At 37.0% G+C, this 15477-nt stretch overlaps 1 protein-coding gene and 1 pseudogene across 1 annotated transcript; both read left to right on the top strand.

Annotated features, from left to right (window-relative positions):
- The first annotated feature begins 5207 nt into the window (after positions 1 to 5207).
- LOC117924778 lies at positions 5208 to 9403 on the top strand (annotated as a pseudogene).
- A 2562-nt stretch (positions 9404 to 11965) lies between these two features.
- On the top strand, positions 11966 to 14145 carry LOC117924533 (heptahelical transmembrane protein 1). Its single transcript, XM_034843170.1, has 4 exons — positions 11966 to 12449; positions 12601 to 12693; positions 13185 to 13242; positions 13339 to 14145. Exons 1-4 carry the CDS (start codon positions 12121 to 12123, stop codon positions 14011 to 14013), a joined length of 1155 nt encoding a protein of 384 aa, XP_034699061.1. The 5' UTR covers positions 11966 to 12120; the 3' UTR covers positions 14014 to 14145.
- The last annotated feature ends 1332 nt before the right edge of the window (positions 14146 to 15477 follow it).

Consider the following 15477-nt stretch of genomic DNA (forward strand, 5'->3'; position numbering starts at 1 on the left):
TATGTTTCGACTTTGAATGAAAAGCCGAATTTTTGGCAAGAAAGATTGCACTCTGACTGTCACTGTGTAGAATGCCCATCTCCTGCTTCTTACCCAATTCATCTAAGAAACCATGTAGCCAAATCATCTCCTTTCCAGCTTCAGTTGCTGCAACATACTCAGCTTCTGTAGTAGACAAAGTAACAATCTTCTGTAGATTTGAAACCCATGATATAGCTGTACCACCTAGAGTAAAAACAAACCCAATAGTACTCTTTCTACTATCAATATCACCAACAAAATCAGCATCTACATAACCCTGCAATTTCAAACTTGCACCTGTGAAGCAAAGACATGTATCTAATGAACCCTTCAGATATCTTGAAATCCACTTGACTGCCTCCCAATGCTGCTTTCCAGGCCTACTCATGAATCTGCTCACAACTCCCACTGCATGTGCAATGTCTGGCCTTGTACATACCATAGCATACATCAAGCTACCAATAGCTGAGGCATAGGGCACCTTGCTCATATGGTCCCTTTCTTCTTCTGTCTTCGGTGACTGTTCTTTGCTTAGTTTGAAATGGCTCCCCAAGGGTGTGCTCACTGGTTTAGCTTCATTCATGTTGAACCTGCTGAGAACTTTCTTCACATACTCTGATTGTGAAAGCTTCAATGTACCATTAGCCTTATCTCTAATGATTCTCATACCAAGGATTTGCTTTGCAGCTCCCAAATCCTTCATTGCAAATTGTTTGGACAATTGCTTCTTCAAATTATTAATCTTCTCAATGTCAGACCCTGCAATAAGCATATCATCCACATACAACAGTAATATGATGTAAGAATTGTCAAAAGACTTAACATAGCAACAGTGATCAGCTTCACATCTCTTGAACCCAATTCTATGCATAAAACTGTCAAACTTCTTGTACCACTGTCTAGGAGCTTGTTTAAGACCATACAAATTTTTTCTCAGTTTGCAGACTAGATTCTCTTGTCCCTGAACAATGAACCCTTTTGGCTGAATCATGTAAAGGTCTTCCTCCAAGTCACCATGAAGGAATGCTGTCTTCACATCTAACTGCTCAAGATGTAAGTTTTCTGCAGCCACCATTCCTAGTACAAGTCTGATTGTTGACATTTTCACAACTGGAGAAAATATCTCTGTGTAGTCAATGCCCTCCTTCTGCTGGAACCCTTTAACAACTAATCTGGCCTTGTAACGTTTACTACCATCATGCTCATTCTTTATTCTGTATACCCACTTGTTGTGCAAAGCCTTCTTTCCTACTGGCAATTCAGTCAATTCCCATGTCTGATTCCCTAACAAGGAATCCATCTCATCCTTCATGGCTAACTCCCACTTGCTTGAATTCTCATCTTGCAAGGCTTCATCATAACACTCTGGCTCACCGCCATCAGTCAACAGGAGATAATTTAAAACAGGTGAATAACGCTGCGGAGGTCTAATGTTCTTGGAAGATCTGCGAACTTCAACTACAGGTGTACTCAGATCTACCTGTGAATTTACATTCTCCTTATCTTCTTCACCCCCCTTCTGGATAGTACTTTCAGTCAATTCATCTAAGTTGACAAACTTAGATTTCTTTTGATCTATCTCTGTAACATCTGACACTACAGTTGACCTGTCCTTGTACATAACCTGTTCATTAAATATCACATTTCTACTTCTGATGATTTTCCTGTTTTGTTCATCCCAAAACCTATAGCCAAATTTCTCATCACCATAGCCAATGAAAAAACATATTTTTGACTTTGCATCAAGTTTGCTACGAGCATCAGAATCAATATGAACATAAGAAACACAACCAAAAACTTTTAAATGTGAAAACTTCACCTCTTTACCGCTCCAAACCTCCTCAGGAAGTCTGAACTCCATGGGAACTGATGGTCCTCGGTTTATCAGGTAAGCTGCAGTGCTAACAGCATCAGCCCAAAAAGTTTTTGGTAGTCCAGCATGCAACCTCATACTTCTAGCACGCTCATTGAGAGTTCTGTTCATGCGCTCAGCCACACCATTCTGCTGTGGTGTCCCAGGAATGGTCTTCTCCATCCTAATTCCCTGTGCAGCACAATACTCATTGAACCCTCCATCTATGTACTCTCCTCCATTATCTGACCTCAAACATTTTACTTTCAAACCTGTTTCTGTCTCAATCATGGCCTTCCACTTCTTAAAAGTTTCAAATACATCAGATTTATTTTTCAGAAAATAAACCCATACCTTTCTACTTGAGTCATCAATAAAAGTGATGTAGTACCTTGAACCTCCTATGGATGCAACCGGAGAAGGCCCCCACAAATCAGTGTGTACTAGTTCCAATTTTTCAGCCTTCGGTGTCCTGCCAGTTTTCAAGAAGCTTACCTTTTTTTGTTTTCCTAAGATGCAACTTTCACACATGTCAAAATCAATGGATTTCAATTCTGGTAGTTTTCCTTTTGACAACAGCATCTTCATCCCTTTCTCACTCATGTGACCAAGTCTACGATGCCATAGGCTTGTATCAGTACTTGCATTAGCAACTGCAATTGTGTCTCTTGGACATGAAGTCATATACAAAGTACCAGTCTTCTTTCCACGAGCCAATACCCTATCTCCCTTTGTAACCTTCCAAGTACCACCAACAAATAGTATTGCATGTCCTTCATCATCAAGTTGTCCAACAGAAATTAGATTCCTCCTCAGGTCAGGAATATGTCGAACCTTCTCCAGTAACCAAACAGACCCATTGGGCAACGATATCCGGACGTCTCCCAGACCCACAACATCCAAGGCTGAACCATCAGCCAAATACACCTTACCAAAATCACCTGCAACATAATTCTGTATGATTTCTCGGTGTGGAGTGGTATGAAACGAAGCTCCTGAATCCAAAACCCAATCATCAAGTGGACTGTCTACTGCAAGAAGTAATGCATCATGTACCTCTTCTGTTACAACATTAGCAGAATCATCTTCATTCTTCTTCTTAGGGCTTTTGCATTGCCTTTTAAAGTGACCTGTTTTCCCACAATTCTAGCATTGTACTTGTTGGCCTGATCTAGATTTGCTTCTGTTCCGATTAGAATTTCTGGAATTTGATCTACCCCGATTTGAATATCTGTCATTACCTTTGCCTCTTGTCTCAAGGTTTAGGGCAGAACCAGATCCTGAGGTTTCACCTGCATCTCTTCGGCGAATCTCCTCAGCCAGAATTAAATCTCGTATATCATTGTACTTGAGCTTTTCCTTTCCCGTAGAATTGCTTACTGCCATCCTCATTGCCTCCCAACTGTTTGGCAAAGAAGCCAAGACGATCAGAGCACGAATCTCATCATCAAAATCAATTTCTACAGACGACAATTGATTTGTGATTGTATTAAATTCATTCAGATGTTGTGCTACTGATGCATTCTCTGTCATCTTCAAATTGAACAACTTCTTCATCAGATGCACCTTATTGTTTGCGGACGACTTTTCATACATACCGGACAAAGCCTTCATCAAATCTGCTGTGGTCTTCTCCTTTACAACATTATGTGCAACAGACCTAGACAGAGTTAACCTAATAACTCCTAGAACCTGTCTGTCAAGAAGCGCCCATTCCTCAGCCTTCATACTCTCAGGTTTTGTCCCCAAAAGAGGCAGATGCAATTTCCTCCCATAGAGATAATCTTCAATCTGCATCCTCCAATACGCAAAGTCTGTGCCATCAAACTTTTCTATTCCAGACACCTTTCCTGCTTCCTCTGCCATTGCTCCCACTCAAACCTAACCCTAGGCTCTGATACCAGTTGTAGGGAATTAAACCGAATTCCCAACCCGCGAGAAACAAAATTAAAGAAAACACACGCCAAAGAAAAGATAATCACACGCACAAGACAGTATTTACGTGGTTCGGCAATTTGCCTACGTCCACGGAGTTGCAGGGATATCACTATTATCAGGGAAGAATTCAGAGTACAACCTAGCGGCTACAATATTCTCTCTATATATATAATATGACAACCCCACCACACTAAAAAACCCTAATCACAAAGGGTGGTTCCACAATGGGCTAAACGGCCCAACAGGCCTCAATAAATCTTCCATTAAAAAGCCATGCAATATTATTCGGGTCGGGTCGTCAAATTGGATCAAACAAAACTAGGCTCCACAAAGCTCAACAGACGTGACACAAAATTTTCGACTCGCCTAATTGTCTAACAAAATAATTCGAATTTCACCAATCCAAAATTAACACGTGTTCTCCGAACACTTTTCTTTTTGACTTTTCAACCACCACTCAAAAAAAGACTTTTCAAACTAGAATTTCCAACGTGGCAAAAAAAAACCGGTCATTACATAATAACTTTTGATGTTTTATTAGACAAAGGAATATGCATGTGATCTTATTAGTACTATTATGTGGAATAGACAATATTTACATTTAATAAATGAGTTTGCTTTTAGGCAGTGTTTGTTTTTTGGCTGAATAAAAAAAGCCAAAATATTTGACTTTTTCTATTAAGATAAAAGTATCTTGTTGATATTAACCAACATAAATAAAGTGAACTTGTTATCAGTAAGTTTAGTTTAGTTATGTTGGTTGATGTCAATGAGTTACTTTTAACTGAATGGAAAAAGTAAGATATTTTGGCTTTTTCTATTTAGCCAAAAAACAAACACCACCTTAGTCTCTTCCTAGTTGCCCAAAAGAGTCTGTTTTACTCCATAATATTACTTTTTCTGAACCAATAACTAGATTTCATGGTACAACAAATTAATCAACTAGGCTGTTTGAGGTGTTTTTAATTATTTCACATGAAAGCTATTTCCTTTAACAATTGTAAGGAGCATATTGCCAAACCTTGGGAAGATGGCATATGTATGAAAGATAATGAATTTTGTGGATTAAAATTGGGATGGCTTTATTTATGTATTTTTTTTTTTTAAATTTAAATTTATTTATTTATTCCTGTCATTACTATTAAAAAGATTTGGGTTCAATGTCATTGAAGTGGCAATAAAAGTTTAGAGGGCTATCTTCAATATGGGTTTTGTAAATATTTTAGCCTCAACCATCTGACACCCTCATTGTTCTGAATGATCATTTTCTGAGGACCTCAGTTAAAGTAGGCTCAAACAGGCCTAAAAATCCTACTTTTGCATTGAGCAGGCAGCAGCTCATTGTTTGCCTACTCTTGCTACAAAAAAGTGTGGGTTCTGTTGATACACATCGTGTATGTCTACTGAATGGATATACTTATTGGTTAGAAGGATCTTAATCTTATATTTTCTGAAACTGATTGCCATATTGTTTTAGGTGCTTGACAATGTTCTTCTTCTTGATACTCATGATCAACTGTTTATTGTTAAAGCTCTTCTGAAGCTTGTTGCAGATAAGCAGCTTCGGGTGAGATGTTGGCAGAATGGATTGAAAAATGTTTACCTCATCTAATAGCCAGAAAATTTTGCCTATCAGAGAGAAAAAAAAAAGAAAAAAAAAGGGAAAAGAAAAGCCAGAACATTGCAAGAGTTATCCATCTTGAATAGCCAAGCTACAAAGCAGAGCATCCACAGTGGCAAAGAAGTTATGTTCTGGTTGAAATTCAGATTTATATTCACCTGGTATTTGAACTTAAAAGTTTTTGATGGATGGAGAAAAATAAGAGGCTAGTGGGAATCAATATAACTTTGGTTTCTGACAAGAATTCAATCATGCTGTGGATGGGAAGAGTAAGTTAGAGGGTACCATTTTGAAATGATCAAAGGGTGTTTTTAAATGATTCATATTCATAAAATGCTGGGTTTATGGACAAAGTAGATCAGTATATATGCACTTGTGAATTCCCGGCATTGATATGGAAATTTTATCCTTGCTGTGGATTGTGAGAGCATTACATATTCTTGAAACTGCTGGAAAGATATTTGAGGCTGCTGGAAAGTACAGGACTGAAGGTACTATAGGATTTATATTGTCAACATACTTGGCCATATCTTAAATACACCCTTTCTGGCCTCAGGAGGGCTGAGTCCTACTTATTTTGATGCTTTTATCTGCTAATAGTAGAAGTGATCTCTACATTCCATCTCTTAACTCAAAGGGTCCTTTGTGCTCAGCTCTTGTTACCATTTGCACATTGAATACAGCTGGTGTGGAGAAGGGCTCATCAACACATTGGTTCACTGGGCAGCTTCTATTAATGGTAATGGTTAGGTTGGTTGAGAATGACCACATCATTATTGAAGATGAACAACTTTCAACTGACTATTACTATGCTTTTAAAGCACAAAAACAAGGAATGATAAATTTTCTTCTTTTTATATTTATGAAATGATTGATGTTTCATACTTCACTGGTAAGTGAGGAGTTCATGGTTCAGATTTATCATTTCCAATTTTTTGATTTTTCTTACACTTATTGTGCTTGATGCAGTTTTGCTTGCTAGTAGGACAATGATATAATTTTTCATCTTGTTTTATTTTTACAGGTTTTTCCTGATAAGGAGCTTCAGAAGTTGATGAGAATATAGTCTCTTCATTGCCACTGAATGTGATTCTGATATTGGCATCTCCTTCCCAAGCTCACAGGTGTAGTTCTTGTGGTTAATCTTATTTTGTGGCATAGTCATTCTTATGTGAGCTTTTGGCTTAATATTTTGGTATACTTTTCATGTTTAAAATATATGATGGTTTTTTAAGTGTTAAACTTCCATTGATTTACGACCTTCTTATATTTGAATTTGAAAAACATGATTATCTTAGTAGTGAAGTCCTTTTAAATCCTCTCTATTTCCAAGTAATAGTGACGAAAGGATTTGTAGGCAGAATATGTTATGTGTAGGACTGGTTTATATAGTTTGCAAAATTGGGGTTATTGTTTTGAATAAAAAAGTGATTCAGCTTCAAATTTCAGGTCATTTTTTATCCTGCTTCACCAGAGCAGTGTAGCATGTCAGTGAAAATGTCAAGCTGATGATAGTTCTATATGATTCATTGATTATTGTACAATTGTTAAATATATGAATTTGTTTCCTTAGCTCATCATTAATTATTCAGCTCAACTCCCTTAAATCCAATTTATGAGATAATACAATGACAATTTGATCATGAAAGCTGATGAGAAGCATCAAAATCATTATATTTTATGCTGTTGTGAATCTATAATGCAATTATTGCATATGTGGATTTGCTTCACAATCTTCTCATTAAACATATTTCCCCCCAACTACCTGGAGTTAAATCAGTATTGTTACATTCATGTGGAAAAGTGTTTCTTCTGGATTTCACTGATGCTTCGGGCACCCCCGGAAGGAGGCCTTCTTTGCCCTCCACCTAAGCTGCGCAGGAAAGGCCCAAAGCCAATCCCAGGGAACAGTGAAGCTTCATAGGGTCCAGTAAGGGCATGTTTTGGAATATTGGCTTTTCATTTGTAATTCCCAATCAATTACTTTACTATTCATTTGAGGAGGGCTTTGCTGCATCCCTCAAGAAAGAGAATCCTAGTTTGAGAAGGATATGATTTCGTGTTGTGTTTACTCTTGTAATAGTCTTACTTTATGCTTGGTCTATTGTCTCCTGTATGGCACTTTGACCCGTATTTTTGATAAGCTTTTGGGTGGTTAGGCAGTCACTATGTAAGCTACCATGAGGGTCCCATTTTAGAACTCTGTTATTATTATATATTATAAAGACGTGTTGCTTATTTTTCTTGCACTCTGCTTTCCTGTAATAAAAAATCTTCACTTACATCACCTGCACCTGTTCCCCTCAGTATCCTGACATAGTGAGCCTAATTTTATGAAGAATCATACTTCTAGGAGTGCTTCTCAATTGGCAGACCTTCTGCTTTAAAATTGTATAACTATGAAGCGTGTATCAAGAATGTTATCCATAAACGGTGTATAGTTGCTGCAGTCTTCTAGTAAGTTTCTTTACTAATTTAATTGTTTAGGCAATGAGAAGGGAAAACAATGAAGGAAAGGAATTTCTTGAACTGTACCAAGTTGATCTTTGCCACTAGTATATATTGAGAGTGTTTCTCCAAACTAGTCTCTAGAGTTAGGGCTGCTAGAGTTAGGGCTGCTTCCTGACTCAACCAGCTTTATACAGATTCCCTTATAAGTATTGCTAAAGTATTATTGTTATCAAGTATCTTTTGCTATCCATAATGCCTGAATGTCAATATTTTGGATCACATGATCTTTTAATTCCATGATAAGTAGTTAGGAAAGGGGCCCGGTAGACAGTAGATTGTGATTGACAGAACCTGGGAACTTCAATATACTGATGTTGATATTCCTAATCTCAAAAAGTTTGATGTATGCATGTTGCTTTTTTAAGTTGATGTATAGGATATCTAAGAATTCTCTTTAAAAAAGAAAACATTTAATTGAAATTGTCTTCCTTTCAGGCGTCTATATGTTTGATGGGGTATGGACTTGCAGTAGATGGGAATGCAGAGACACAGATTATGAAGGATTGCTGTTTGGGTTGCACAACATTGTAATTTTGGGGGTGTTTGTAGCAGTGCAAGTAATCAACTCCATCCAAACAGAAGCTACACTCTTTCTGATGTGCCATCTGACAGCAGCAGCATCATTAGAACTACTAAATGTTGTAGCATAACCAACATCCATTCTTCCTCGAAGAAACTAGGGTTCCTCTTGCTCTAGAAACCATGCTCCTTTATGTTGAAAGCAACGAGTTCCAACACTTGAGAGCTCTACCCTTGTCTACTTGTCATCGTATTTAGGTCTTCCTTTTCCTGTCGCCTTTCTACTCTCAACTTCCTGTAGAGCACTCTCTTTATTTTGGAATCATCTACCTTGATGCTTATTTGTGGGCCTTATCATGGAACTTCAAAGGCAGCATTTGATTCCTTTGGGAATTGTCTTCAAAAAGCATACTTTATTGTCACCTAGCCAATAGGTCCCATAGAAGCCAACCTTTCTTCTATTCCTATAATGTTTCAATATGCCTGTGCTTTACTATTACCCTTTTATCATAACTAGTCGAAGCCAGTAATGTTTCAAAAGCACCCATGTAGGCTGATGCTGTGTCTGGATTGCAGATAAATATTTCTGCTGGGACTCTTGGCTATTGATTAAAATTTGAGGACCAATCTGCATAAGAAGTGGCAGGTAAAGCAGCTCCCAGTGAGAGAAACTGCAACCAAAAAGTCCCGGACACAGGTATGTGCATGCAAGTGACAGAGCTTGAATAACTTATATTCTAAAGGTGAGTTATGGTTAACTAGATTTAGGTCTTCTTTACTTCTGTACTTTGAGCATCGAAAAAGTGCGAAACAATATCTGTGCTCAGACATGATGGAGCTGTTAATATCGACTACAATGATTACAAGGTATTCTTAATTCTATCACTATTCCAGAAGTGCCTCCTGTGCATATATTTAAGATATTGGTATATTCTTTGGCATCTCTACTTCTTGTGCTGTGCTTTTCGAGTATGGGCCAGAGCTCTAAGCTTCTTAGTAGGTTGGTTGAGGAACTTATCCTATCATTACAGCTATCAGTTTCCCAACCCCCAAAATAAATAAGAACAAAAGACCCATTCGTCAAATAATGCAACTGTAAGGCCCTTAAATATATAGAGCAGAGAAATTGAAAGCCTGCTAGAGTGATGCCCAGGTTCAAGTGGTCCTCGGAATAATCACTTGTATTTTCCTTGACTGGGGAGGCTTTCCTAGTTTCAGCAATGCACCCTTTATTTATTTATTCACTTTGGAAAAAATTCAGCAACTAATATGAAGGCAACTTTTGATTACCCCTGACCCCAGAGTCTAAAACCCAGCCCTATATGCATTAGAGTTATTTTTCTGGATTTTAATGTGAACATATGTTATAAAATATAGCATAACCCATCTACGACGTGCTCTCTCTTATGCAAATATTATTCATTTTAAATGCAATGAGTCATTACAATTTTAAAATGAGTTTACATGATTAAGAGAAGTAAACTACTTATAATATGAGAAAATTTTTCCTTAATTGATTTAACATATCACAATCATCCCTTATGAGGGATAACATTCTCGATTTTGTCATAAGATTGTGGATCACTTAGAGTTTTATATTAGGGCTGGAGATTGATTCTGATATTATTTGTAATGATTCACTCTCCTTTTCATTAGATATTATATGCTCTTCATCTAAGAAGTCCTTGTGGTTTTAGAACTTATTGACATGATTAAGAAAAACCCATTACATGTCTAATGCAAGAAACTTTTTCCTTTGACGACAACCCATGTTAAGAACATCACGATCCAGCGGTGAGAAAGGTATGAAAATGAAGAATAGTGAAGCTCTTAGCATGACAAGTGAGTGGATATGGTTAGTACGACATGTGGTGGTGTGTTGAAGTTGCTTGAGGGCAACCCATTTGTGTTAAATAATCCAACTGTCTGATAGTCGGCCAACTGTCCTCTTTGGTAAGAGAGGGTTGCCTAATGCCTTGCTCTTCCCACCTGTCCTAAACTTGAAACAGCTAAAAAAACAGCTGAGCTTCCCATACCTGTAAGCCAAGTGAACCCCCCTCACCCATGTCTCACCCTTTTAGTCTACTTTTGAAATTGGGAGGAGAATTTCATAGTCAATGCCGCCACCTCTCAAGCTACCAGATGATTGTTAACCATGATTGACGAATTCAACTTTCAAAACTCTCATCATTCTCAGGCTTTCACACCTGAAAGTGGTTCATTTTTTTTCCTTTTATTCCTTGGGTAATGATAAATTTGTGACTTGCTTTTCAGGGATTTTCTGAAAAATATTCATGCCCAATCAAAATATCCTTGATTTTATAAGAAGGCATATATGATAATTATTAAATTTATTGAAAATGGTTTCCATAAGTTCTTTGAAAAATGCCATAAGTATGGAAATTTCTCTGTTAAAATTTTGACCCAAAAATTAAAACTAGTAAGGTATATATTAAGCTAATATAATCTACTTTCCTATTTGTAGATAAGTGGCGAGATTTAATCTCATGATTTTCAATATGATTCCAACCCACCCTTCAAATATATTCCCTCACATTTAACATAAAAATATTATGATATTAGATACCATTCATAATATTCATGATTACCTCTCCTTCTTCACTCAAACACAATTTCATTCTTAAGTTTTTTAAGGACTCCCCTTTCTTTCTTTTACATTTCTTGCACTCCACCTTCGGTCAAGGCATTGGTAATTTGGTATGACCCCTTGGTGGAGTGCAAGATTGGTTAAGTAGAGAAATCTTGTAAGGCTAGTTGAATATTCTCTTTTTAATTTTTCCTATATTTTTTTTCTCCTCTAGAAGAGGTCAAGAACAAACCTCATGTGTGTGTATATATATATATATATATAAGAACAAACCTCATGTGTGTGTCTATATATATTAAATTTTTTTTTTTGTCTTGAAAGTGCATGAAAAAGTATAATTCATAGGATAAATGTTCGAGACTCAAATATAAAGTAACAAGTATAAAACAATGAAACTTAAATATACATATAATATGATTGATCGCTTTGGTATCAGAGCTGAACCCTTAAGGAACAATGATAATATTTGATGTGATTATTGATGTCGATGAATATGATTGTTATTTGATATTTTTTAAGAAAATCAATTATTTAACAATGACAAACTTAAGTCTTTTTGAATATAATTCGTCATTTTTAACTTATGTTACAAGGGGAATCATGATCATAGTTTCAAAAAAATAATCTTTATATCATAAAAATTTATTTGAATATGAAACAATATCTTGTACAAACTTAATCACAAGGCTTCCAAAGAAGCAACGTCATAATATTAATTAAATTATTTTTTGAAGTGTAAAAACACATCAAAATTAGAGCACAAATGAGGTCGATAAAATGAAATTAGGTAGAAAAATTTAATATGATGAGTTGGGACATCAAATCCTTATGGCTAATAAGGCATATGAATTTAATGAGGTAACCTAACAAAAGCAGGCCATTCCTGAACCGTGTCAAAGTCAAAGCAACGGGAGAGAAACAACAACGTCTTTAAATGCTATCGGTTGGTGTAGTTGCAGAATCCCCAAAGCTACACCCTACACTAATTGTAAGGACACAGACACTTGAGGCCAGTGCCAGAAGCATCTTCACAGCGTCTGCGGAGGACACATGAGCTTCGCTGAGGGGTCTGTTTGGAAGAAGAGAAAAGGAAGGAAAATGGATGGTGAAACCCACCATACCCACCCCCACCACAACCACCACCACCACCACCACCATCACTCTCACTCTAGTACTTTCACAATCGACGACAACCCCAAGAAGAAGAATCTGCAGGCCTCAAGCAAAGGCGAGCGATGCGCTCTGGTGACGTTTCGGGAGTTGCCGGATTACATGAAGGACAACGAGTTCATACTGAATTATTACAGGGCCAATTGGTCTCTTAAGGAAGCTCTCTTCAGCGTCTTTCGGTGGCATAATGAGACAATTAACGTTTGGACGTAAGTGATGACCCATTTTTCTCCCTTCACAAGCTTTACTTTCTCATGTTTTTTCATTTTTAATTTTGTTAATATTGTAATGAATTTTAATGGGTTTTCTTCTTGTTGATATCATAACATGGGTTCTGTTTGTTTGCTTGTAAATTTTCAGACATTTGCTTGGATTTGTTCTATTCTTGGGGTTGACTCTGGCGAATTTGATGCAAGTGCCTCAGTTTGCGGATTTCTTTACCAATTTCAGCTGGTACGTGAATCTCTGTTTGCCTGTTTGGTTCTGGACCACTGTGCTATTCTCCCCTTTTATCATTTCCTACATTTTCTCGGACACAAGCCTGTGTACAAAAAAAAAAAAAAAGAAAGAAAAAAAAGAAGAAGAAGAAAGAACAGAAAACAGAGAGATGTAAAGGTTTCCCATGAATGACAATCAGATGCAGCAAATATTATGTGAACAATTGCTTGTAGGCATATCCAACACTGCCCTGCCCCTTCCGCAAGTGGTGGCTTAAAAGCATAACTTAGCACCGGCCTATTTTGTTGTGCTTTCCTCTGCTTTATTTATTTTTTAAAGCAAGTTTTAGCAAGCGAACTCAAACAATTATGCAGGCAATATTAATATGATCATAGTCATTAGTCCCAAATCCAAATGGAGTAGTTTTTAAGCTTCTAGTCTCTGAAATGAGGCATAATGTCAAGGTGCTTGATCTTAATCTGAAGGTATACAAATGCTTGTTGCAGGTCTTTTCCACTGTGCGCAGCTATAAATGCTTCTCATGATTCAAAAGATTTCTCTCTGGTAAGTCATTTAATTTCAAGCTCCTACATATGAATTTACTGCAAACATGTTCCACTTCTCTTTTTCGAATAGTAATTAACTCTAGAAGAGCTGCAGGGCACATCAAACCTCATCCAATTGAAGCAAATAACACAGCCAGAAACCGAGTTCCTGTCACCAGAAATGCCCACAACACGGTGGCCGTTCTTCATCTTCTTGGGTGGCTCCATGTTCTGTCTCCTCTCAAGCAGCGTTTGCCACCTCTTCTCCTGCCACTCCCGCAGCTTGAACATCTTGTTGCTGCGAATGGACTATGTTGGAATCGCTGTCATGATCATCACCTCCTTCTTCCCCCCAATCTACTACATCTTCCAATGTGACCCCCACTGGCAATTCATTTACCTTGCAGGGATCACAGCCATGGGGATTTTCACCATCATAACACTGCTCTCCCCATCCCTTTCAACTGCCAAATATCGAGCTTTTCGAGCCTCACTCTTCGCAACCATGGGGTTCTTTGGCATTCTGCCTGCAATCCATGCTCTCATCGTGAATTGGAATGAACCCCGGAAATCTATAACCCTGGTCTATGAGTTGGCCATGGCTCTATCCTATGGGATTGGTACCATATTCTATGTTACTCGAATTCCGGAGAGGTGGAAGCCCGGCTGCTTCGACATCGCCGGACATAGTCATCAAATATTTCATGTTTTGGTGGTGATGGGGGCATTGGCTCACTACGGTGCCACACTCGTATTTTTGGAGTGGCGCAATTCAGTTGGGTGTGTGTAATATATCTCATAAGCAATATTATGTAGTTGTTGGTATTGTGGCAGAAGATATATTCCTCAAGAAAACAATATTCACAAGGGGTTGCTAAGAATATCACTAATCAAAAATGAAAAAATTATTTCATTTTATTCATTTATTTTTGGAGGGGGAGATATTCATTGAATGTATCGATATTATAATAATTGAATTTGGACTATCAAATGTTAATTTAATTTCTTCTACAAACAATCATATACTATAATCTTGTTCTAAGAATTTTATCATATGCGAATCATTGGTTTATTGAGACTTCAGCTCATGGTTGGGGTACGGTGCAGAAAATTGGAGGCCACTTTAAGATTTTGCTGGATAGTCCAAGTCAATGTTATTGGACTTTAGCACAGTATATAGGCCTTTAGGACTGGCCCAGTAGTTGAGCACCATGGTCAAATTTCAGACCGACCTGATCTGTTGGGCTTTGGTCCAATCCATCCAGCCCAATTTTATCCAAAATATCAACACCTTACATTCCAATGTGACTAGATCTAGAGTATCATATGTGGTATTGGTCTATTAAATTGTGCTAATGTGGACTTGTCATGGGCACTTTTCCTCATGTCATGTTCAATGCATCAAGAAAAAAAAATAAAAAATGAAATCCAATCGATGAGAACAATGGCAATGACAGCTGCTTCATTCACATTAATTTCCAACCACCCACCTCCCATCTTCTCTTTTTTCAAGTGTGCATGCAAATTTATACATCTACCATGCACCTATTCGTTTCACCTTCATGTATTAGAAATGACAGATGTAAAAAGGGGAAGAACTCAAGGGTCGTATTTTCTTCTACATCAGTCAAAACCCTTTTATTTGTCCAAGGACTTAGAAAATTCTAATTCTTGAAGTTGCTAAGTCAACCTTATTCAATTTGGATGCTAGCTAGTAAGATTAAACAAAACTAGATAATTTGTAAGCTTGAGACAAGAAAGAAAGAAAGTATATTGCACCGAAAAAGGTTTAGGAGGCTTGATGAAGAGTAGATCTTAACATCTATTTACCGTAAAGATCGTTTCTAAAGAATCCTAATTCCAATATATATATATATATATATATATATATATATATATTAACCTTCTTTCAAAAATTGATTGTTTTAAATTGAATTGTTCTTCCCGATTTGAAATCATTGCCATTTTTATTTTTAAAATGAATTGTCAATCATTTTCACTTGATCACATTTATTTTTTTTATTTTTTTTATTTTTTTCATATTCAAGTCTTAATTACTAAAAATAATCCATCTTAAGGGACAACACCTAAAACCACCAAATTGTCATAGCTTTAGGTAAAAACTATTTTTTATCTGAAAAAAGCTACCCTAGCATAATTGAATTAGGTTATAACTTTTATTTTGATGCTATAAATGACAAAATCCTTCTATCAACGGTCAACATTCTCTATATGTACTGATAGGATCTTTGTA

Source organism: Vitis riparia, chromosome 11 (assembly GCF_004353265.1).
Source record: "Vitis riparia cultivar Riparia Gloire de Montpellier isolate 1030 chromosome 11, EGFV_Vit.rip_1.0, whole genome shotgun sequence".
In the NCBI taxonomy this organism is placed as follows: Eukaryota; Viridiplantae; Streptophyta; class Magnoliopsida; order Vitales; family Vitaceae; genus Vitis; species Vitis riparia.